Source organism: Netta rufina, assembly GCF_964035555.1.
Source record: "Netta rufina genome assembly, chromosome: 1".
NCBI lineage: Eukaryota > Metazoa > Chordata > Aves > Anseriformes > Anatidae > Netta > Netta rufina.
The window spans coordinates 29,079,745-29,105,416 of record NC_140123.1 but is presented as its reverse complement, the minus strand read 5'-3'; the positions used below and the strand labels follow the sequence as shown (position 1 = coordinate 29,105,416).

General features: G+C 46.1%; 1 protein-coding gene across 2 annotated transcripts; it reads left to right on the top strand.

Moving 5' to 3' along the window:
- Positions 1 to 10,045: 10,045 nt before the first annotated feature.
- Positions 10,046 to 25,618, top strand: CDADC1 (cytidine and dCMP deaminase domain containing 1; the record flags this gene model as incomplete). 2 transcript variants are annotated; one of them, XM_084300782.1, is made up of 9 exons in its annotated part: positions 10,046 to 10,172; positions 13,071 to 13,165; positions 14,711 to 14,888; positions 15,704 to 16,282; positions 18,336 to 18,385; positions 19,474 to 19,643; positions 20,191 to 20,380; positions 21,007 to 21,067; positions 22,324 to 25,618. In XM_084300782.1, the coding sequence occupies 9 exons, from the start codon at positions 10,046 to 10,048 to the stop codon at positions 22,395 to 22,397; spliced, it is 1,524 nt and encodes a 507-aa protein (XP_084156908.1). In that variant the 3' UTR covers positions 22,398 to 25,618. The 2 variants fall into 2 exon arrangements, with proteins under 2 accessions (XP_084156908.1, XP_084156909.1); XM_084300783.1 differs by lacking the exon at positions 10,046 to 10,172 and having other exon boundaries at positions 13,064 to 13,165.
- Between the last annotated feature and the right edge of the window lie 54 nt (positions 25,619 to 25,672).

The window sequence follows — 25,672 nt, the reverse complement described above, 5'->3', positions numbered from 1 at the left end:
ACTGTGCTCACATGAGCATCGCTGGTGGTACGGCCACACTCGCCTCTGCTAACTCGTTAAGCTGTGTTAATTAGCGTGGCTGTGGCGCAAACACGCGACGTGTTCAGTGTATGCTGGAGTTCACCGAAACGCTGAGGGAACTCAACATCCAGCTCGGGGATCTCAAAACAGCAGAGCTGGATCCAAGCCGTCTCCGGTCTCAAAAATACGGCCAAACTGTTTCGTTAGCAGTTCACAGCTCTGAGGCACTGAATAAAACATCGGAAGGCAGAGAAGCGCCCAGCTCGCTGCGCACACACGCGGCATTCCCCTCCTGTCAGCCTGCAGGGGTTGGGTTGGGTTGGTTTGCTCTTGCCGGGCAGTGCTCCTCATTAAAACCTTACGTTAAAATAAACCAACAGCTGGCATTTTGTGCGTGCAGATGGAGGGGGGAAAACAAAAAAAAAAAAGAAAAACAAACCTTTGTCACGCCGATACGTGGCCACGCTGCCTCTCTGCGTGCCCATGGCCTGCTGGCAGGGCCTTTTCCCTTTTATTTTTCTGTCTAACAAGGATGGAAACGTTCCCCTGACACCAGTTTCAGCACAAGCCATTGTGCAAGATGGCCAGCACGAGGGGTGAGCAGAGAGAGGGAAGCTGAACCCGATGGAAGTGGGGCTGGTCCCTCTGCCCCCTTGTTTTGGGGTGCGCTGGCACCTCCCCACCTTCATCTGGGACCCCCCAACTGCCCCTGCTGCCCCGTGGAGCTTCAGCCCAAGCTGCTGAAGGTCCTGCTCAGTCTCAGAGGCGCAGCAGAAGCCTCCTGCTTCCTGCGGCAGGCTCCGCGGAGATGGTCTGGTTTGCTGGGGAAATCATTTGTGTCCTCGTTATAAATACCCTGGTAAGATTAGTGGAAGAACACACGCAGCAGGCCGCGTTTGTGAGCTTATAATGCCTTTTAATTAATGCTCTGTCCCCACCAGGACAAATTCTGCAGAAATCAATGCAGTTTGGTGAGTTTCCCCAGAATTACCAGGCCTGGCAGTGCCGTCTGCGACGGTCAGCACTGGCTCGAGTAAGGAGGGATGCTCTGAGTAAACCAGAAGCGCTGCGTTATTTCAACTCCGTGCTCAGGTGCAGCTGTGCTGTCCTGAAATATTTCGGTGATAGTTTCCCCTACAGGCCATAAAATAAAAGAGGAAGGTGGGACAGAGGTGCAGAACCACCTTCCCATGCAGATGATGATGATGAACGGCTTTTAAAAGAGAGAAGAAGGGGAATGTGAAAACAAAGCATGAAGATGGATGAGAAGAGAAAGCACGTCAAGGTGCTCCGCTTCTCAGGAACCTTCAAGGAGCTGAGATGTGTGCGTGGGGGGGGAATGAGTGATCCTACACAGCCCACAGGCACCCCTGGGGACTTGTTGCAGAGCACGGTCGTACTTACAAAGACCTTCAGCCAAAACTAACTACCTGGACGGCAATTCTTAATTTTTAAACACACAAACAGCTTTTCTCACAGCACACCGAAACGCAACTCCTCCTGTCAACGGCCAGCCCGGAATTGCTGCAGCCTAAAGCAAAGTCTCAGCCCCGCTCATAAAGGTGTTATGTCACCTTTTCTTGACTCTAAAATAAAATACACCTCTCCTTGGGAATCCCTACAAGGGAGTCCCCTTTCACTTCTAGGACGTTGACACTTGAAGGTTTATTGCTCATTTATTTCCCACTCAGCAAAGCAAAGTTACGAGGCACTCGGGTTTAACTCAAGCTCTTCTGGTCCACGAGGAAATTCTGCATTTATTTCTGGTTTATGACCAAAAGATAAACACTCCCGAATTTCCTTTCTCACGCCTCTTTGGAAGTCATGTGAAGATTTGTTCCAAGCACATCTTCTGCAAGGAATCACAACCTTTCGACGTCGGTTTCCAAATGGCACCACTCCAAAAAGCCAGAACCAGAGCAGGCAGCACTGGGTTCCCCAGATCCTTCCAGGAAAAAAGCACGGTGCTGTGAAGGGCCTGGGGAGCAGCACGGATCTACCTGGAGAAGCTCCGCAGGGCCAGGAGCTGCCTGGTTTTTTTTTTTTCCTTTTTTCTCTTTAATGTATCAAAACAACCAAAAAAAGAGAACTAGCCAGAGGGGCACCAGAGCCTAAGCACTATCACTCTTTTACATAGATGTTTGGTGTGCTCAGAGCAATCGATCCCAATAGAACCCTCCAAAGTTGCTCTGATATTCCCAAAACGCTGCTGTCTCCAAAGGCAATTTGCAGCTGGCCCAGCGAATCACAGAGGTGCAGGGACATGTGTTTTGTCCCTCCAGCTGTCCCCTTCAAATTGGATTTGGTGCTGTTGCGGCCTTGCTCCCACAGGAAACATAAAGCCTAAGGACATGTCTGCAATTCAAAAAAAAAAAAAAAAAAAGAGATTATGCAGAGTAAGTGGAAAAAGAGCTGGCTATACAGACGTGCAGGCGTGACCCAAACTGCTCTGAATTAGCTAAATTGATCGAGCATCACCCTGGCAAGCCCCTGAAGACCCTGCTGCAGCACCTTGGGTTTGCTTTAGGGACAGCAAATTCACCAAAAGAAGCCGGTTTTGTGTTAAAACGAGTTATCTGCAGATCACTCCCAGTGTTTTACGGCACAATTTGCAATCTGATTTTCTGCTACAGTGTGCTGCTGGGCACCTGTGCCGCTGTGCTCAGGCTTGGGGGAGGATTTCCTGCAGCACAGGAGAGAAGCAGCAGAGAGCACGGCGGCTGGGCGAGGTTTGCCTTTGAGCAGCTGGCAGGCAGAGATGAAGTTAAGCCTCGTGGGCACTTGGTACCAGCAGATCCCAAAGCATTTGGGGATCTCCCAGGCCCGCTCCCAGATGTTGTGCGTGATTTCTGAGTGGCCTCCCTGCCAGGTTCAGCCCAGAGCGGCACATCTTGACTCCTTAACCCCCTTTGCTTTTCCTTTCTGTGAAAAGAAGAAGATGGAAAGAAAACAGACGTCGCTCTAGGAGCTCCCTGGTGGACAACCAGCTGCGGGTCACCTCCTGCAGCCGTCGGTGAGAAACAGCCCTGCAGCCCCAGCACAAAGATGGATTAAAACACAGAAATCTAGGGATTTAGGCAGATGTGGAGGCAGTTGAAAGCCGTTTTCAATCACCAGGGGAATTTGAAGTCGAGGACTTCAAATGCAAAGCCTGAGTGACAAAACTGAAAGATGGACAACAGCACCTGATGTTGGTAGGTTTCAACCAAGGTGTTTCATTTACAGGGATGCCTGAGGAGAGGAGTGTAATCCATAAGCTTCATTAAATTAATTATGATTAAATCGGTTCAGAAATCAATGTCTTCTGACCATCAGCTTAAGTGCCTTGAAGCCCCCAGAGGTTTGCATCCCTCTTACCACCTCCAGCATCTCCTAAGCAGCTGCACAGCTCCAGACCTTACAAGGCTCTTTCAGGCTACGGCTTGCTTCCAGGTGTGTCCTTTTCCTCTGGATGAATGCAACCCATCCAGAAAATTTCTGTAAAGACCATTTTATCAACCTGTACCTGAGATTATTTTAATAATCTACCTGAGATTACTTTACCCTTCTCTTTGCATTCTTCCACTGGATTCTTCCTCCAAGGTGCAAACCTTTTCTCTGCAACTTTCAGGCACTTCACAGCTTTGCTCCCTCCTTGACAATCAGCTCCCTTTGCTCTCCAGAGAGCTGACGCTGCTTCCAAGCAGCCCGTGATGCCCATCCCCGTGTCCATATTTACTGGGGGCTGAGGGAGTGTCCAGATGAGAGTGCCTCAGCCCACTTGTATGGTTGGGAAGAGGTCATGGATGTGTGTCCACCCCCCAATAAATGCCTTCATAGAACCATAGGACAGCTTGGGTTGGAAGGGACCTTAAAGCCCACCCAGTCCCAGCCCCCTGCCATAGGCAGGGACACCTCCCACCAGCCCAGGTTGCCCAAAGCCCCATCCAGCCTGGCCTTGAGCACCTCCAGGGATGGGGCAGCCACAGCTTCTCTGGGCAGCCTGTGCCAGGGCCGCACCACCCTCTGAGGGAAGAATTTCCTCCTAACATCTAAAATCTCCCTTCTTTTAGTTTGAAACCACTCCCCCTTGTCCTGCCATTATCTGATTGAGCAAAGAGTCGCTCTCCACCTTTTTATAAGCCTCCTTCGAGCATTGAAAGGCCGCTGTGAGGTCTCCCAGAGCCTTCTGTTCCCCAGGCCGCACACCCCCAGCCCCCTCAGCCTTCCCAGGAGAGCTGCTCCAGCCCCTGCCCACCCTCATGGCCCTCCTCTGGCCCCGCTCTCCCAGCCCCACACCCTCCCTGGACGCAGCACTCCAGGTGGGGCCTCAGGAGGGCAGAGCAGAGGGGCACAATCCCCTCCCTGCCCTGCTGCCCACACTGCTGGCTGCTGCCCGGCTTTTTGGCCACCACAGCCCCAGATCCCTCTCCTCAGGGCTGCTCTCAGTGAGCTCTTCTCCCAGTCTGTGCTCATGGCTAGGATTGCCCCGGCCCAGGTGCAGCACCTTGCACTTGGCCTTGTTGAGCCTCACTGGGTTCACGTGGGGCCACTTCTCCAGCCTGCCCAGGTCCCTCTTTGCTGTAGTGCCAGGTAACTTGTGCTGGGCTTACTTGGCAAAGGTTTGGTAGCAGGGGGCTGCAGGGGTGGCCTCTGTGAGCAGAGCCCAGCAGCTGCCCCATGTCAGATCAGAGCCAGCTCCAGATGGCTCCAAAGGGACCTGCTGCTGGCCAGAGCTGAGCCAGGGAGCAACACTGGGTGGGCATCTGGGAGAGCAGAGTGAAGAAAGGGAGAAAAAAAAAACACGGGCAGTGCAGCAGGAGGGCAGGAGGTGCTCCAGGCAGGCAGCAGCAGTTCCCCTGTGGCCTGTGGAGAGGCCCCTGGTGGAGCAGGCTGTCCCCCTGCAGCCCATGGGTCCCACATGGAGCAGATCTCCACCCTGCAGCCCCCCCATGGGTGGAGGAGCCCCCGGTGGAGCAGGTGGATGTGGCCTGGAGGAGGCTGCAGCCCATGGAGAGCCCCTGCAGGAGCAGGGGGCTGGGGGTGCCAGGAGGTGGTTTTAGTCTCTCACTGCTCTGGTCTGTTAACAATAGGCAATAAATTACATTAATCTCCCTATGCTGAGTTTCTGTTTTGCCTGTGACAGTAATTGGTGAGCGATCTCCCTGCCCTTATCTCCAGCAACAAGCTTTTTCCATCATATTTTCTCCCCGTTCTGTCAAGAAGCGGGAGTGAGAGAGCGGTGAAGCGGTGCCGCGCTGCCCATCGGTGTGAAAGCACCACGACTGCAAATGCTTACGTTGCTGCTAAGTGGGTTTGGGGAAGCTCCACAAGCAGCACCTGCCTGCTCTGCAACGTTTCCATGCTCTGAAGCTCTGCAGAGGCTGCAGGCAATCCCAGGATGTCCCTGAAAGCAACAGAAAATGCCCTAGCTTCTGCCTCTGCCATAAAACCAAGGACGCTGAGGACCCTCCCAAGCCCTTTCTTCCCCTAATGCTCTGTTCCCTCTATGTATTTTCTCTTCACTGAGTTGGTCTGAATCCCTTTTGCAGCTGTTGGTGAGAAACAAGAGCTCTTCTCAGGAGCTCGTGACAGCCAGACTCCATTTTCTTTTCATTTCCTTCTTTTCAGATGCTTCCTGCCCCACGAAATGCGTATGCGTGCAAGGAGCCGGCTGTCTCCAGCTGGAAATGTCAAATGCAGTTCACCTGAGTTGGGGCTCTGGGAATGCTGCATTTGTTTCTAAAGAGGAGAACAAAACCGAGTTCTTTCCTCCTTGTCACTGAAGCACGGGGCCAAACGGCCAAAGGAATCACATAAGAAGGAAAAATGATGCTATGTATTGGGGAAAAATTCAAGCCACCACACGCTCCAGATGCCTCCCTCTCCCGTGCCCACACTCCAGCATCTGCTCTATCAAAGTAGCAGGCACTTGTCTTTTCCAAGCTATTTCTACAGGTTCTGTTTGTGCAGTAGCCAGGCCGTTATCTGTACCGGAGTTAGACAAATATCGCCTTAAAATAAAACACCTGGCCAATGTTTGCCATTATCCCAGCCGTTTCTCTTGCCATGCCACTGTGGGAGACGTATTCATACCCTTTCCTGAGCCGTAGTTTGTAAGGTGAAATCCCATCCTGACATTTTAATAGGATATCACTGAGTGTTTGCGATTTAAAAGTGGGTTTGTGTTCGTCAGCATCACAGATTCAAGGCACCGTAGCAATGCCCCAGTGGATTCTTGTGCTCTTTTCACTGCACATGTGCACACGTCTGTATGCACACGCAAAAATTTGAAGGAACCTTAGGCCTTCAAATGCTTAAATGCATGCTTAAACGAGATGCAGAAGGTTAGTATGGCTTGGTGAAACAAGCGTTCATTCCTCAGCTCCTGAATAAATACGTTCTGGTCAACTAAATCTCCGGCTACTGCAGACAGCCAGTGCATGGGCATGTGGGATTAGCTCACATAAGTCTGGGACTCAGCTCCATACATCTGGAGAGCCAGAGCTCCCAGGCTCACATCCCATCGGGGTTCCAAGCCGTGGCTGAGCTGGTTTGCAGTGGGTGTCTCTGCCCATAAGCAAGACCCTATCCCCTAAGAGATGTGTGCAGCTCCTTCTTAAAGCAAAGCTTTGGCATGAAGAGACTGCCATCTTGCTAGATGGCATCAGCTTCCTCTTGTTTTAATTAATGGCATTAATTCCTGGTCGTTTGCTTACTTGATGTAATTTTAATGATGAGATTAACAGATATTTCTTCATCCCCAGCAGACTGATGAGGCTGCAGGGTGCGTCCGGTTTTGCCCCACAGCAGCGCAAAAGCTTTCTCCTAATGAGCTGTCAAAATCTGTATCACCAGCAGAAACTCCTTCCCCACGGCTTGCAGAGATGAAAGAGAAGCTTGTTCTATTTGCACGATGCAAACAAACAGCAGGCATCTCCTATAGGAACTGAAGGGCCTGTCTGTGTTCCTGTGATGTTCAACAGCTCACTTTGATAAAACTTTCCAAGAAGAGGGCTTGGTGGTGGTGGTGGTTTGATTGCTTTTTATTTTTAAATCCAGAAGGCCAATCAAGGGTCCTGAGGGAGCTACCGGAGATAAACAGACCCCAAATGGCACAAATTGAACACAGGATGCTCTTCTGAGGGACTCCCTTCTTACTAATCCTGAAACAGATGATCATCTTCCCTGTAGATAATTACACCACAGCTAAGACTCTGGGGTTGGTGCAACGTCACCTGCATTAAGAGAGTTAATAGCAGTGCAAGAAACCACGCTTAAGAATCTAAAACCTGTAATGCAGAGATGCAGAGATGCTGCAAAGCAGGTGACTGGGAGGCAGGAATAACTTTTCTCTCCAAATCAACCCCAAAATGTATGTAAGCGGGTGGCAACGAGGAGCCTGGAAACTTTCACAATGAGGGTGTCAAAATATTTTGGTGGTGATACAAGAAGCAACAGAAAAGGCCAGGAAAAGAGCTCAGGAAATGCCAAGGAAACACAGAAAACATTGTCACATTGCATGGCTATTACACAGAAGGACAGAAGAATAAAATCCTTAAGCTAGTGAAACAAGACAATCACATGCTCTTGTAGCACTGAAGACATGGCGTGATTCATTCACAGGCAGAAACATGTCAGAGGTCCAAGAACCCAAGTGACATGACAATCAGAAGTGACAGCTTCCAAAGGATGTTTTGAAAGACAAAGCTTTAGGAGCAGGCTCTCTGTCACCCACCAGATCTAAACACAAAGTAGTGGCATTTTCTTTGAGTCCAGTGACGGGAGAGCATCGCCAGATGCCCGCAGAGCAGGCTGCGTGGTGCCTCTCACACACTGCATCTGGAGAAGGCCGACTGCTGGCGCCTCGCTGCGACTCGGGGCCAGGCCATGCAGCACACACGGCCGGGGAGCTCCCGGGAGCTCCTTCCAGCCTGGCTGACCCACCCGAGCACGCAGCGAGCGGCAGCCTCCTGCGAAGCTAAACAAACACCACTGAACTCTGAAACTCTACTTTTGGCCGCTGGATGAGGCAGCCAGGATTGTTATTTTTGCAGAGGCATGAAGCATTATGGCAGGCTTTGGCTTCTTCTCGCTTCCCCTCTCCTGCTTCCATAGCAGCGCACAAACACTTAAGAGGGTGAAGTACCACATACAACTAAGCCACATTTGAGCTAAGTACAAAGGAACTAAACATGGCCCTTGCTCAAGGACCCACAAACATAACTTTGAGGGGGAGAAGACTTCCGCAACCATTTTTTAGCTGTAGTTTTCCTGGTAGAGTCCAAAAATTGAGGCAAGAACTTCTGAGACAGGGTGATACTGTTTCTCCGCTGAGGCCCAGCATCTTCAGTGTGGGGAAGGACCTCCATGAAATGCTTCCATATTTAACTTTCCTGGAAAGGTCAAAATTAGCTGTATTTTCAGATTTTCCAGAGGAAAAAAAAAAAAAAATATATATATATATATATATATATATATTTTAAACAGAGTTCCCAGGGATTAAAACAAACAAACAAACAACTCTCCACCCTTGAATCCCGTGTGCTTTGCCAGAGAAAAAGAATGGAAAACCCAAGTAGTAAACTAATTAAGGGGCATTAAAATCACCTCAGCCATGCATTAGATTTGCTTTCCAATACCTTATCTGCTCTTCGCCTCTCCACATCATTGTCAAAAAAAATTTAACTCAAAGAAATGAGACAAAAAGTCTGGGTGGGCATCTTTTGTGGATACTGAAAGCCTGCACAGAAAGTCCTTCTGAACAACCTCTCTTTGAGAGTTGTTTCCTGGAAAATGGTTTTATTATTTAATTTTTAATGACTGCAATGTATAAATGATTCTCTGCATTTTCTTCCCTCCAGACTCTGTCCACATCCCTTCTGGGACCATAAGACTTTATGTACTTTTAACTGGTATCTCAACCACTTTCAGGGATGCACTCACATTTCCTTCACAAACCAATGACCGTTTCTTTATAACTGTATATTTTTGGAATGAAGTAACTCCCTTGTATTAAGTTACAAAATTTCAAAGCTACTACATACTGTTGCCCCTTTTGGAATCAATAAGGATTATCCAGCTAATTACAAGTCATTTTCCCTATAATAGAAAAGATGCTAAATATGAAGTCTGGGTTGATTCTAATTTAATTTCCACTAATGTGTTAGCCCATGAACAAAGGCAGGCAGCTCCTGTAAAAGCAGCTCGTCCTCTGGGAGCCCAATACCACCAGTACCTGATATCCAAGAAGGATATATTCTCTCAAATCAATGTTGCAACCCTCTTGGGTTTCTCTTTGCACCCTTCTCTCTCTGGGGCCTTGGTTAGTCCAAGTAACAACCCCAGATTGTTCCCCTGTGCTCAGCTCTGGTGAGGCTGCACCTGGAGTGCTGGGTTTAGCTTTGGGCCCCTCACTACAAGAAGGACATCAAGGTCCTGGAGCATGTCCAGAGCAGGGCTACGAAGCTGGTGAAGGGCCTGGAGCACAAGTCCTGTGAGGAGCAGCTGAGGAAGCTGGGGGGGGTTGGTCTGGGGAAGAGGAGGCTCAGAGGAGACCTCATTGCTCTCTGCAGCTGCCTGAAAGGAAGGGGTGGGGAGCTGGGGGTCGGCCTCTGCTCACAGGTAACCAGTGACAGGACCAGAGGGAATGGCCTCAAGTTGCACCAGGGGAGGTTCAGGCTGGCGATGAGGAGACATTTCTGCTCAGAAAGAGCAGTCAGGCACTGGGACGGGTTGCCCAGGGAGGTGGTGGAGTCACCGTCCCTGGGGGTGTTCGAGGCTGGACGTGGTGCTTGGGGACGCGGCACTGCTGAGGAACGAGCGACAAAAACAGACGCGATTTTCCACCAACACCTTTATTAGGGTGCAAGAGGCTCCCCATTCGCACCCCAAGCCCCTTTCGGACGTTAAAACCCCTCCGGGTGCCATCACCGCCCTTTCCACCACACTCCTCCCCTCCGCCTCCACCCCGCCCCCGGCTCGCCATTAGCCGCGGTGCCCGCCCGTCAGCCGCGGTTGCCATGGCGGCCCCGAGGGAGGGGCCATGGCGGCCGGCCGGGGGGGCACGGAGCGGGCGGCACCGGCACCGATGCACGGAGCGGAGGAGGCGGCGGGGGCGGCCGGGGGGCCGCGGGCGAGGGCGGCGAGCACACAGACCGACAGCATGGCCGGTGAGCGGGGCTGCACGGCGGCACGGCCGGTGTGGAGGCTCAGCCCGGGGTGTGTGTGTGTGTGTGGAGGGGGCGTGCGCTGCGGGCGGCGAGGGGGGGCTCGCAAAATGGCTGCCCGCGCTGTGGGGCTGCGGGGTGAGCCCTACAGCCGGCACCAAGCCCTACAGCCCGGCTACATCCCGCGGGAGAGGCCTTTCCGCCTCCCCTGTAGGAGCTGTGGGGTTCCTGGTGCTGCCCTTCCCGGTTTGCTAACCCCTCTTGGGGGTGCTGTGTGTGGCTCCAGGGAGCGGGACCCCAAATCTGTGGGGGTAAAGTCGCACCCCTGAGGGGTGAGAGGGGCTCGGTGGGGGGCTGAGGGCTTGGGGCACCTCCAGGAAGCACACCCTGCCCGCCTGGCTTTGTGCTCAGCAGCAAAGAGCCTCACTGTAGTTGCTTTAAATTCTTCTATCTTCAAAAGTCCCCTGCTACCTCCTTCAAAAGGTCCCCAAGGTACCTGCCACCTCCCTCAGAAGTCCCCCATGACACCTGCTCCCTTCTTCAAAAGTCCCCAAAGGTCCCTGCTACCTTCTTCAGAAGTCCCCTGAGGTCCCTGCTACCTCCTTCAGCAGTCCCAAAAGTTTCCAGGCCGCTTTAATCAACCTTCTCTTCACTCTGTTGAACTTCAGGGAACCTTTAGGCATGTAGATGAATAAAGATGTGGAGACATTTCCGTCATACCTCGGACCACAGTTCTTTGCTTTTCCATCCCGATATCTTCCTGCTTCTCATTATACGTTTATGTCATTTCACAACAGGGAGGTGAACCAGCACATTCCTTGGTTTGTTTCCCTTGTGTACAACATGTCACACTCAGACTAGGTCCAAAAAACACCAAACAATAGTTCGGACTTGTTTCCATTGTATTTTATTTAAAATCTACTCTGTCTGGAAAATTGCAATCCAATTTAGTAGACATGGGTTGACGCGAATTGTGCTCCTTGCTGTAGCTTGCAACAAGAATGAACCCAAATACCCATTTAAGAAAGCAAAACCTGCTTGTTTAAATGCAAGTTGGCAGACCTACCTTTAGCGTTTGTAGTACGAGTGAAGACAAATCTTCACGTGCACCTCACTAGCAAGCATGCCTGATGGGGATGGCCAGGCGCCCCTTGCAGTGTTTGTGGGGTAGCAGAGCCAGGCAGCCTAAGGAGGCAGCGTGGCATCGGATGGTGCTGCTGACAGGATTAGATCTGCTTTTCAAAATCCCCAGTCATTTTGTTTTTCCTCCTGAGTGAGAAAATGCTGCGGAAATATCATCTGAAAGTGGTGTGCCTGCCACGGGTTGCATATGTTTGTCTGCCGTCCTAAATGTTTGGGTTCACAGCCATATCGTTAAACTAACCCTCTCCACCAAAGCAGTCTTAGTATCTGATTATTATCTCTTCCATGCTAAAAGTACTTCAATAAATGCTTTTCCTTCATTCTGTTCTTGCATCTGCCTTCTCCTCTTTTGCAAAAACGCCATCAGCATTTGTGGGAAAGGGTAAAAATGAAAATGATACCGTTATCAGGCAGCACTCATGAGACCTGCGGAGGAATGTGTGCTCATTACAGCTCTGCACGCACCCCTGGCATAGGCACTGGAGCTTTTTCCATGACTTAATGAACTTCTTGCCAAGCGTGAGGCACGGCAGCTTTCTGGTGCAAGTGTTAGTGAGCCCTGCAGCGCTTCCTCCTCTGTTTGTGGGACGCTCGGTGGTGCTGAGTGCTGGGCCTCGCAGGGCACTGTCCCCGTTTTGAGTAGGTGCGACCCCAAATAGCACAACGTGGTCAGTTAGGAAGGGTTCTCTGCTGCCTCTCCGGTTATTCAGTTGGAACTGACAGCCTGAGTAAGAGGCTTTTTTAATTTATTTTTTTTTGGTGAAAATCTAACCCAAATTTAAGCAGACCATAAGAATTGAGAAGTGGGTTTCTCCCTAGCTGGTATAGCTGAACGATTACACAGTGCCTCATCCGCCCTGGCAGAGGGTGTCAGTGTAAGCCCGTGATGGTGCTCGGATGGTTTTGCTCTCTGTGTGCCGAGCCCGAAGTTGAATCACAAGATCAGTCTCAGATTTCTGTCAGCATGTGTGATTCACTTGGGCACACACAGTTCTGTGGGATCTGATCTTTGGTTTTTGCCCTTTGCTTGCAAGTAGGATTAACTCACTGAATTACTGTGAAAGTTTCTTTACGTCCTCATCATACAAATCCAATCTCTGCATCCAGGTGCAAGCATCCTGGATTGACATCAACCCTCCCGAAGAGGACAGCGTGGATTCAGGTGTTGTAACAGCAGAAGCAGCTGATACAATAGCTTCTGTAGTAGCCAAGGTGGAAAATACTGTTCAAAACTTTTATTTGTGTCCGTGGAAAGGTTTTGGTTTACCTTCCAGCTCAGTTAGAACATGCTGGTGGTTGTGAGAAGTGTATATTAAGCCCCTGAAGATGATGAGAGTCCTCATGTAAACAAAGTCTTGCTGCATGTTGGCTTACAACACTTCCATATCATTACACAGAAAGGAAACGTGAAAGCTTAGGTTATGAAAAGTGAGGGGATTTTTAAAACGCAGAACTTGTGCCGGTTTTGTTTTTCCTTTCTAGAAGCTTGGACGTTTCTGAAAGAACTAGGATCTCAGAACTTAAAGGTAAAGAGAGGCAAGATACTGCTCAGCTGCCTGGTCACATCTTGCCTCTTCTAGCTCTGGCTGTATTCTTCCAGGCATACCCTAATTTAGGAAGGAAACGTGGAGTCCGGTGTGCCACCTTGGAAGGGTTGCTGACATCTCTTCAGCATCCCTTGTGTATCTTAGTCATTAAAACAATGTCAATTTTCTTTATGCTCTTTAATAAATATTATTTTTTTTCTTCTAATGACAGGTCAAATACCAAGGCTTTCCAAGGTCAATCTTTTTACTTTGTTCAGTCTCTGGATGGAGCTCTTTCCTTCAGCCGAACAACAGAAGAAGTCGCAGGTAAAAATGTCAAGGCTTACTGTTAATTGGTCTTTCTGAACAGATGCTAATAGCTCCTGCAGTGAGTTAACTAAATTGTTCTTTATATTATCGATGAAAGGAGGAAAAAAAAAAAGAGCTGATAGTTTTCTTCAAATATTTCTCAGAATTAGAAGAAAACCCAGTGTAGGGAGAAAAATAGCAAAACAGTTAAATAACGTTTTGTTTTTGAAAAATAAATTGAAAGGCAAGATCTATCCCCAACAGGTGAAACAAGCAGTAAAAGCTGCTGGAGAACTTTGAAAAGCATTACACCAGAAGTATGGCATACACTGTCCATTTCCTACTTTATACTAATTTATTTCTTTAAGATCAGTGTGGCTGCTGATGTAGAGAGAATCTTTAAAATGACCATGGTGATGATTGTAGAAGAGTTTTCTTATGCAGTGGAGGTGCACAGAACTATTTAAAACAGTTGCTGATAAGAACTTTTAGGTGACTACATTAGTGACAAAAGAAATCATCCTTGAGAATGGGTCTCATACCTAGCTGCCAGTTGCGTGTCAAAGTACAGGGGTATTTTCAGGGTGTCCTGGAACAGGGGGTCTTCATTTGTAACCAGAGTTCTTATGATGTTCCTTAAAATGATTACTGCTTCGTGCAGAGCAGACCCATGTGCTAAGATCATGTATCAACCAGGACAAGAAAAGACAGGAAAATAATCTGAGTGACAATTAGACCTAATTTTCAGAGTTTAGTATTGCATGTCCCAGACTAGATTGCTGTCTTTGTGAAAGAGGGAGAGACGAACACTATACAGACTTCAAATGCAGTTTCAGATTTAGTAACGCAGTTAGGAATGGCACATGGGTTATATGTAGGGCTTTGGTACAGCCTCATCTCTGTAACTGCAAAGAAATTGAATAATTTACAGACAAGTGTTCTGGTAGCAGCTGGACTGCATAATGAGATCTGTTTCACCAGCTTCATCAAAATAGCCAGCGTTCAGTTTCCTCACAGCACATGGGAATCCAGATGTAAGAGCTCTTGTCTGTGATATGCAGACGTTTTCCATGGAAACTTCTTTAGAACCATGATTTATTTCTATAAATGGAGACTGAAATAAAACTAGAGAAGCAACTGGATCCCAGGATGATCAAGGTTAAGAACGAATTTAAACTCATCAACCCTTTTAGATGCTGAATGATTCAGAGGGGATTTCGGTTATAGTTGACTGAATTCTCTGTGCATCTCCTGGGTTTTGTAGTGAGCAAAACAACAACCAACAGATTCAGAAATTTACAACAGGCCTTGATATGAAGTTTGGCAGGGGCACAGCACTCAGATATTAAAAGACACATGTAGGAACCACCACTGTTTAGTGAAAATATAACAGATTTATTTAATGGTTGATATCAAATTTGTACTGAGGAGGAGTATACTTTGTTCCTGGATGATTAGAGTCACCCAAGGAAGAGCTGTAATGTCTCAGTGGGCTTGATGGTAAAAATAATTATTATAATAACGATGATAATAATAATAATGCTTTTTTTTTTTTTTCTGTAGGTAAAGAAGAGCGGGCTAGTTGTGGTGAAAAACATGACGATTATTGGTCTTCATTGTTCCAGTACAGACTTGCACGCTGGCCAGATTGCACTCATTAAACACGGATCAAGACTTAAAAACTGTGATCTGTATTTTTCCAGAAAACCGTGTTCGACTTGTTTAAAAATGATTGTAAACGGTAAGCAACGACTGCATGATAGCAGGGGGAAGAGTTACCCTTGCGATTGGTGGTATCAGAAAGCCTGTTTTCTCTTTGGATTGTCACAGATGTGAGTGCTGGTTGCTAACTTGTGTAAGCCTGCGCTGAAATTTGCCACAATCTGCAAACGGTATTGAATGTGCATTCCCTGAAGGTCAAGGTACTAAGTGTTTGCTAATGAGACCCCGTTTGTTTGTGCAACTAACACTGGTGATGGTTCTCTCTCCTGTGGGATGCAGCATGGAGATTCTCACATACCTGGTGTACTTCCCAAGAACGACCCGAAGTCTGATGGCTAGGGTCAATTGCTGTATTATTTCCTTGCCCTCTCATTGCTTGTCAGTGGCAATGCTGTATTTTTGAGCAGAAATCACGGGGAGTACTTTAAGGCTTCTTTTTTTCCAAGTGAGATAAAAGCAGGTCAGATAATTCTCTTCCTGCAATGGGATCTGCTGGTACAGCCCATCTGTAAGTTTTGGGTTTGGATCTCAGGAGCAGCTTCTCTTAGTGCTAACTTTTTGTGTGTGGTGGTAACGTATCTCTCGTAGGCAAGATGTAAACTTAGGCTGCCACGAAGAGCTTAGGAAATTCCAATTTTTGTCTGTGTCCTGATTATCAAGTTGGATAAGCTCTTGATGCTGACATCTGGTAGCATTCTTACTGCCCAGACACCTTAAGCACCACTTGGGGTCTTGAAGGAGTAAAAACAGGGTTAGGCAATAGTGTGTTGACTATAAGGTTTGTGTTGCACTCTACTTAAGTGGCTCCTTTTGCTGCATTATCTTCTCTTGCAGCTGGGGTGAACAGGATTTCCTACTGGCCTGCCGATCCTGAAATCAGCTTGCAGAACGAGGCTTCCAATCCCATGACGACTGACGATGCAAAGCTAGATGCCAAAGCGGTGGAACGCCTCAAGTCAAATAGTCGTGCTCGGGTGTGCGTGCTGCTTCAGCCCTTAGTATGCTACATGGTGCAGTTCATTGAAGAAACTTCCACCAAGTTGGATTTTATTCAGAAAATAGCAAAATCGCAGCCCGACTTTAATACCGACTTTTACACTGCGTGTAGGCAAGAGAAAATAAAGGAGTACGAAAGCTTATTCCTGATTTCAAATGAGGAAACGCACAAGCAAATACTGATGACAATAGGGCTGGAGAACCTCTGTGAAAATCCCTACTTCAGCAACCTCAGGCAAAACATGAAGGATCTCGTCTTGGTCTTGGCCACAGTGGCTGCCAGCGTCCCTGTCTTTGGTTGCTTTGGGTTTTACAGCACGGACTCGCAGCCAGCAAATGAAACTCACCATCAGGGTTTGCCCCAAGAAATTGCGAGGCACTGCATGATACAAGCCCGGCTACTCGCGTACCGCACAGGTGAGTTGTCGCAGTAGTGGCAGAGGAACGGGTCTCGTGAGCAGAGTGAGTTCCTGATTTCAGTCTTGTTTCCTCCAAATACTTCCTTGAGCAAGCTGCTGAATTGGCGCCTGCTTCCGTTCCTACACCTGTGAGGCAGGAGCAGCAGCAGCCGTAGAAACTCCACGGGGGAACATAGTACTAGGTGTGAAAGCACTGAGCTTTTCCAAGAGAAAAATCAATGCAGGGATCTCACATGCCCACTAGCAAAGCCTGCCAACACCTATCTGAAAATGCAGCACAGTAACTTTTAAATTCTTCTTAAGTAGTTCTTTTTACAGACATTTCACAAGACTGTCCCCAAAGTTTAAGCATATTGCATACACTTCTTCAGAAAAGAGCAATGGAATAATACATCCTTGAGTAGGGCATTAAATACTAAATGTTAAATTTCCTAGTTTAGTTTTATTAATGAATTTGGTTATATATCTGACAGGGTTTTTCTCTGCAAAGCTTCTGGGGTTTTGTTACACAGGCTTTTGGGGTGAGGCATAGTTTGGGACTGCCTTGTGATGCATATTAATTTTGTTGGGTACTTTATTCTGTCTGTGTAGCAAGGCAGCAAACTGGAAAGTTCTTCCAGAGACTTCTTAATATGAAGACTTAAATTTTGATGAAACTCTTTAGTGATTTTTTTAATCCAGAAAGAGTAGTTACCTTTTTAAATCCTTGTGAAAAATAAATAGTACATACTTAAAGCAAAACTAATTCCCCATCAGGTTAGATGCTGAATAATGTGCCTCTTGACTTTTTCAAATCTTTTATTTTCAAATCTTGTTATTTTTATCAAGGGTGAGTTTTCACATTTTGGAACCTTACTAGGGTGGTTTTTTTGTTTGTTTGGTGGTTTTTGTTTGTGTTTTTTTTGGTTACTGCTCACAGCTGTAGTTACCAGAAGTTGCAGAGGAGATTGGGTTTTTAGAAGTAATTCAGAGGTTGCATGGAACCAGCTGTGAGGTTTTTGTACAGTTGCTTAGAGACCAAGATAGACTGACCAAGCTTGACTACCTGTTGAGTACCTTGGTGCAGCAAACTTCAGTTTTATCTCTGCTTTTCATCCTGAACTCATGTTTGTTTTTAGAGCAAACACTTATTCCACATTAATCCCATAATGAAACACTAATTCTCTATGAAATTAAAATCAGTAGCAACCCTCCTGCTTGACATTACCATGCAGATGCATATAACAAAAGCAAGATCAAAAGATATTTTCTATGCTGGGTTACTATGTATCAATAACTAATAAATGTGTAGAATATAAATAAAGTCAGCCCTCATAAAACCTATATTTGGCAGGAGAAAACCCTTTTTGAGTGATTGTGTGTGGTAGTGATACCAAGGATGATGGAAAATTGTTAATTGAAACAGTGTAATCTACAGTATTCATCACGAAAAGCCTGAAATATATATTTTTTTGACCTTGATACGTTGTTTTAAATGGTCAAGACTCTCCTTAATACCGACTGGGGAAGGTTTAAAAGATCCATAAAAGTCTTCCAAGTCACGTAATGGAAAGTTCTGTTCCAGTTTTCCCATGGTAGTGATAGGAAACATCCCCCAAAAATCTGAGTGTTAACATTTTGCCTCTCAATTGGGTATAAAATAAAGCTCATTTTGATAGGAGTTGAGACTACAGAACCGTAAATGTAGGGAGTGGCAGCAGGTAAGTAATAAATATGAGAAGTGGTTTTATTGGGTTTCTATCTAAGATCATTGTGCCTGTCTGCATGGATTCTTGGCACATTTTTTTACTGATACACATATATTGGTTGCTACTCAGCATTTGTGGACAGATGTACTTGGCAAAGCCTTAGAAAGGCTGGCCTTGCACTTCGAGCACACCCAGCATTGCCAGTAGACTCGTGTGACTTTGCAGCTCTCACTCTTTCCGCATTCTTTTCTCCTGTCCACAAAACAATGAAGGTAATTCCTTACTCTAGGACATCATATATTAATGTGTACGTAACGTAGAAGTACCTTATTTGTTACTCACTGCTAAAATGTTGTGTTTTAGAGGATCATAAGACAGGAGTTGGAGCTATTATTTGGGCAGAAGAAAAATCAGTAAGTATTGCACAAGCTGCCTCTTCTTGCACTCATCATTCATACGCTTGTATCTGCCTTGAGCTTGTTATTTTACTTTGAAAAATGCAGCTGTGTATAAACACACGTACATGTAGGGTGCTATAGAAAGCTTGCCCTTCTCGTTGTTTGGTAACTAAGCTAAAGATTTTTCACTGCTATCCTGTCAAGATGAAGGAAAGTGATAAAGCACCACAGAAAGAAAACCCTGCCACAATGTTTCTGCCTGACTTTTTAGTGTGCTTGCTTCCCTAGTTGTTGTCAAATACTCCAGGTGTTCCAGCTATGAAGCTTTTTCCCAGCTGTCTGCTCTCCTCTGTTGGAGAGGTCTCACAGCAATCATAGCCTGGGGATATTTGATACAGTTGAACTGCTGTACTGACTTCAGCAGGTTCCCTTTTGAATCAAAGTGATATTTTTCTGCAAATACCATTAGAGTGCTTTTTCCCATCTAAATGTATCGATTTTATTTCTTTTTGTCTCTCATTACACATGTTACCAGTCCAGAAAGCCTTGTTCTTCATGGAACTGCAACATATTCTTCTAACATCTTTTTGTTTGTTTGTTTGTTTGTTTTTTGTTTTGTTTTTGTTTTGTTATGTTTTTTACCACTTCAGTCATCAAGTGCTTACTGCAGTTTTGTTTCTTGTTCTTATTTCAATCACTGATTGCTACCTTGCTACTTTGTCCACCCACTGGTCGATGCATCAGTTCACAGGCAGGTGAAACGGTCCCTGGCACATCAGGGACTGGCTCCACCTTTCTTTAATTTTGCACATTGCAGAATCTTAATGACTAAATCCTTCGGACTCCTTGTTCCTTGATAAAAGGAACACCTGGTGCAGTGTGTTGTCTGTGGTGTTGCAGTTTGCCTGTGTGGCTCCCATGGAGCTTAATGGAAAAGCTCCATGCAGCTAGCAGGAGCTGAGTTTTCTTTTATCAGCTGTAACTTGGCATGAGCTGATAATATTTGTATACTAAACAAAATGGGAAAGCATATATTGCACAACTATTTGACTGAGTACTGGGTCGAAACGTCACCAAATGTGATGATTTGCTTGCTGTTGCAGAGAAGCTGTGACGGAACAGGAGCAATGTATTTTGTAGGCTGTGGTTACAACGCCTTTCCCGTTGGGTCCGAATATGCCGATTTTCCACACATGGACGACAAACAAAAGGATCGGGAGATCAGAAAGTTCAGATACATTATACACGCTGAGCAGAACGCCTTGACGTTCAGGTAACGGGTTTGATTTTACAACAGGAAAGAAAGGAAGAGTTCAGAAACAATTCCATGACAAAAGCAGGATGTCATTGTGATAAAGTGTGGGTTGTGGTCACAGTCTTGTCGTATGCCTATGATGCAGAACTTGGGTGTGCACAGGCACAGCTCTGGGGTTGCTGCAGACAGAATCCAAGTGGACTTTGTTTCAAAAGGATATTCACCACGATGATTCACAGAAGGATAATCACATGTTCAGTATGTGGCAGATACAAGTCACTGTCTCTGGTTCCTGCCAGGACCATGCTATAAACTGAACTATGGAAGCGTGGCAATTGTTGAGGCTTCCAACATGATATGAAATACACATGGAAATGCAGGAGGGGTGTTTCATTCACTGGTAGTAAAAACGAACCAGATGTCACTGTGTACCCATGCACACGACCACAAATTAGCTGCTTCTGTGTGTAGATACTAACACAACCCTTCTTTACTTGTTCCTGTTGTCACCATCCAAAACTCTCAAGCTGTAAATTCTGAAATTCTGTTCTCTGCCTCTTTGTAGGTGCCGAGAAATAAAGCCAGATGAGAGAAGCATGATATTTGTGACCAAATGTCCTTGCGATGAATGTGTCCCGTTAATCAAAGGGGCTGGTATCAAGCAAATCTATGCAGGAGATGTTGATGCTGGCAAAAAGAAAGCAGACATATCGTATATGAAGTTTGGTGAGCTTGAGGGTGTAACCAAATTTACCGTAAGTGTCTCGACGTACTGCATGCTAAAAATACAGGGAGGGAGGGCAGCGGGAGCGGTCAGCTGCAGCCAGGGTGGAGGAGTGTTTCCTTGTGCTGCTGAATCATGTGCGAGTGCAGTCGAGAGGTTGCTGTGGCAGGCCTCCTGGGAGGAGCGCTGTGCCATCTGCCAGATGGCGAGGCCAAGGGCGCCTGTTTTCTGGGAGGTAATTTCCTTCCAGATCGCCCTCTGACTTGTTGCTGCTGATCGATGTGGTGTCTTAACGCTCTGAAGTCCTCCTCGAGCCCTGTCACAGGCGGGCAGCTGGTGTGGGAGATGGCTGTGTGCCTTGATAGGCCCTGCCAGCAGCTCCTGGAAGAGCTGTGCTGGGTTTTGGAGGTGGATAATGCACCTGTGCTCAGGGTGCTCACCGTGCCAAGCTGCAGCACTGGTGGCTTGCTTCCCCTTCTCAAGGGAATAAATGGCCACACGGCCCTTAACACCTCTTCCTCCTCAAAGGAGGCATGTGTTTGAGGGGGAACCCTTCTTTCCTCACCTCACAGTGGAGGGCTGGAGGGTACTTCTTCCTCCCCTTGCTCTTTCATCTGTCTTCTGGAATAAGTAAACTTTTTCTTCTTCTTTTACCAGTGGCAACTAAATCCATTTCACGCTAATGCCCTTGAATTCCACGATCCCATGACCAGGGAAAGTAAGTGGGTTTTTATTTTCATTAATGTGTTTTATGACTGAAATAGTAAGCGAGATCAAGTTTTAAACAAACCTGAATTCCTCTGGGGATTGATTTCAGTTAGTTAAATTTTGCTGCGAACACTGCTCTGACCTTCTTGAGTAGATGAACTAATGGTAAGTTAAAAATATGAGCTGGTTTTAGCAAATGCTTGGCACTCGCATGCGGTACAAAATCTCGTAATGCTATTATTAGGAACAGCAATATGCTCTTCTGCACTGAGATCATTTCAGACTACTTTATCATGTTTTATATTGTTTTCTATGAAGACTTTAAGGGACCTGGTGTGCCTTTCTTTTTTTTTTTTTTTTAAAGAGAAGTTTGACTCTTCCAAGTCATTTAAATATGCTGTGCGAGACATTCCAGTGCTTATCTTACTATGAAGCAGAATCTACATCAGTGTTTTCCAATGAATATTTATTTATATGCTTTTTCTTCCTCCAGTTTTTGTTAGTTTTGATGGTAGCTGGGGCACAGGTCACAAAATCCTCGTCTACCTGCACCCCTTTAGAACTGGAGCTGACACCTTCTGAAAACAGAGTTTAGATGAGAGGTACACTGAGGCCTTGTTGTGCCGCAGCAGGGGCCTACCTCTTGCACCTACTGCCAGCCATCAGTCCTTAAAATGTTTCTCAGTCGGAGGGGACAATAATGTGGAAAAATAAGCTAAATAATTTGTGTGCCTCAAGCAGAAAGATGTGGAGCATAAAGATAGGGAGCTGGCAGTTGCTGAAAGCGTTGAGTACCATGCTGGGAGCATAAACAAGACTGCAGGTGGTTTTTGTAGCACATGAATAGCCACCACCTAGAAGCTAATTCCTAACATAGTGAGCTAGGTTAGTGAAGTCTTTCTGGTAGCTATTTCCTTATGGGTCACGGCAAGGAATGGGGAGGGAAGGTTCAGGGTGGTGTTTATGGCATTAGTAATAACTGCCTAATGTCAGGGCGTGTTTGTCCCTCTCTCTGCTAATGGTTTTCAGCTGGAGATTCATCCTGTGGTACTTCTGTTTGACAACCTTTAGCAGGCTTCATTTTTCTAACAATGTTTTCTTTAGGATGTTTGAATTTGCTCTCTTTCCGTAATAGGTTTCTCTTGCTATGATTATTGCATGATCCCTATATGGGACCCAGTGTCATTCCAGTGTGCCTGTACCTGTTGAGTATTTAGACTATGCTTACTATTGTATTAACATATTTACCTTTTCTTTTTCCTTTAGATGGAGTCCAGAAAACAAAATCAGTAGATGACCAGCAGCACCAAAACAAGAAACTGTGTCTTGGTCACTATTGAATAATTCAGCACTTCTGCAGTCTTGCTCTTTATTTTTTATAATGCAGCCTGTTTGCACTTTCAAATAACAAAGAGTTTTATTTATTGTTTGGAAGGTGATTTTTAGAATAAGTTTATTTATGATGTCTTAAATGTTTTACAGAATTACCTGAAGGTCTTTTTAATTTACAAGTTCCTGGGGGAAAAAAAATGCTGCTTGTATTTTCTATGAAAGTAATCGGGTGGCAAATCATTGTCAATGCATAAAAAAATACTGAAGGTTCGTTGGTGGTAGGTTGGAGGAGTAATAAAAGAGTTATCTCCTTGCTTGGTGTATGGATTGAGGGGATGAATTTCTACATGCTGGGTTATCAGAATGCAGAAATAAGTAGAATACTCAAGGGAATCTCCTAGAAAATTGTAGATGAATCATCGCTAGTAATTATTCCTAGTCCCTGAAAGTGGCTTTTGCCTCTCAGTCAGCTTGTGTGGTGGAGACACTGCCACTGGGATGGAAATGGTTGCTAGATGAGTGATTTGGAGATGAAGCTTGTCTCTCAAACATAACTTCTTCCAGCTACCATAGCAGCACGGCTGGTTTGTTCTGTGGTACTTGCGCTGCTGCTGTGTGTTCTGCGTGCTTCCTCAAGTGCATCCCATCTGAATTAATCTAGACCTAGACTAGGTTTGCTTTTTCTCAGCTTCTGGATACAGGCCTGAAAAATTTTGGCTGTACGTGTATCGCTGGCCCCGGCGTACTATGTGAAGATTGCTGGTGTTTAGTTTTTGTTAAGTTTCTCTAACGGGCATCTAGGACTCAAGGAACAGATAAAGAGCCAGAGGTCCTGTTGTTTCTTAGACAGGATGATCTGTACCAGTGGAACAGGCCAAATCTTTTCAGGTGCCAGTCTCTTCACTGTCTACATGAGGAGGTGATGTTAAAATAGCTGGTTTCATGCAGCCTCGTGTTGTTGCTACCTTTGAGGGGTGCTGCGTAGGGAACAGATAACTGGAATAGGGAGTTTTTAACCCTAGAACCTTTTGAGAGGTCGCTCTCCCTACTCTCAGCTGTTTGCTGCTATGAATGTGACCTCTAGCTGCTGTAGCAGATGTCCCAGGACTTTCTGTTCACTCCTCTGCTGAGCTCTCAAGTACAAATGCCTTAAACCTTTTTCATGCTGCTACTGGTAAGACGTGCAAACAGCCTCATCCCAGTTCTTCCACGCATCTTGTCTGTCTTTGTTGCCCTCCTCGAAACCCTGAAAGGGGAATCACGTTCTAAGATGCTGCTGCAGTTTCTGGTTTTACTTGTAGGCTTTGGATAGCAAAGCTGTGATTAGACAGTGCGCAAAGTGGCATTAACGTGGCATTAATAAGAGGTAGTTTGCTCACACCCAGTCTGGCTACGGCTCCCATATTTTAAGGTTCAGTTCTTGGTGCTCGGAACTGCACTGAGGAGCTGTGATTCCTCACAGCCCACATTGTAACTCCATACCAGAACAGGGCAGTGCTTATATCCTCTTACTGCCATGACAATTTGCTCTCACTGAAGCTGGAGAAGCTGCTGTTTCCTTCAGTCTGGTTAAACTGAAGACCACTCTGCGGCTGCTGGAGGAGTGAGGTGCGTGCTGTTAGCAGCAGAAATCTCACCAGGCAAGTGTTTGACCTGCACCACTGCTGCCCTGCTGAGCAGGGTGTGTACAGCTTCATTTCCCAGGAGCAGATAGCGCTACTGAAAGAGGAAAATACAACCCTGTTTGTCAACTGAAGGAAGGAAGGAAGGTGAAATCCATTTTTTTGCATCATACTGAAAAGAAGTGTGTTTGCACTTGCTCATGAGGAAGTAACTGAACTGCTGCTTCACTAGAACTGAATTACCACCAGGTCTTCTGGTCTAAAATGCAGAACTGGGATCCTGACCTTAGTTTAGGGCCAGCAGATCTCGCTGCAAGAGGTCTGTGCCTCACCTATCAGATGCAGAGTGCAGTGTAGATCCAGTTTTCAGACTGGGGATTAAGTTACTGTTCTGGGTGTTGTACAAACCTCAGAAATAGTTCTAGTTTGTTTTTTTTTCCTCTCATCAAGGAATACAGTTCCATTGCTTGCAACTTCCATATGAGGTTAAAATTGGGTAATGTTGGTGTTTCATAAGCAAGATTGTCTTTATAGTCAGTTTTAAATCATGAATATTTTTACTTTGGCATATTTTTTCTTTCCACTTCTTGTAAGCATCTTGTGTTAGAGTAATTACTCTTGGCTTTTCCTACAGGTTGGAAGAACACTGTCCAGATTAAAGTAAAAAAAATCCACCCTATTCCCTGAAACTTTGTTTCTATAATCCATTGGGAGTGCTTTTCTACTTGAGGTAGAGGCAGGGAAAAAAACAGGTGCAGATTTAAGGCCCCTTCATGTTTATACTGATCAGTCAACTGGTATCAAAGTAGGTAAAGAAGTCTGTATCTGTGCAGGAAAAGCTGAAATTGAGAAGTCCCCAAAAGGTTGTAGGTGGCCTGGGTGCAAGGAGAGGTAAATCAAGATACCCATCAAATATCCTACATCGCATTAAATAACTACACTGCGGTGAATGCTGCTGGTAGCCTGTACTTCATGAGGAGTTAAGATTTTACCTTTACTTTTTATTGATTTTTTTAAAAAAGTTATTTTTGTACAAAGCTTTCCGTGAAACTTGGAGCTGCTTTTAAGGCTGAAGGCTTGGAAGTCGGACTGTCTGTCATGCCGTCTTTCTGCAAATCCCTCCAGAGGTTCACAGATTTCTCTGATTATCGGTGTAACACTACTTCTTTACTTCTTGCTGGGATTGCAAAGTAGTGTCTTTATCCTGACCACTAGGAAGAATGTGAGCGGGGTTTCTCTCAGCCCCCAGACCCTGTAGGCGCTGCCGTGCACATCATCTGCTTACCTGAGAGAGGCATGGGAGGACTGGGCATCTCCTGCAGTGCTTGTTTTGCAAATGAACTCTAGGGTGTTTGTTTCTTACTTAAAAAGAAAACTGTATTTAAAATTACCAAATCTAGAAGTTATATATTTTATATATGTATGAAATTTCCATTATGCATTTTGGGTCTATTCCGTCCATGCCGGAGCAGTCGTTTCAATTGCAGGTATTAACTACCAGTAGCAATTTGGCTTCTTGACTGAGAATTACAGAGCTCCTCTGTTAATTATTTGCCTTACAGCAAAACGTGTTTTCGGCTAATAAATTCAGTAAGTACTGAAGTGTATTTTTAAGTGCTTTGGTTTATTAGAAACACTACAGAGTGCTTTGAAATGCTCGT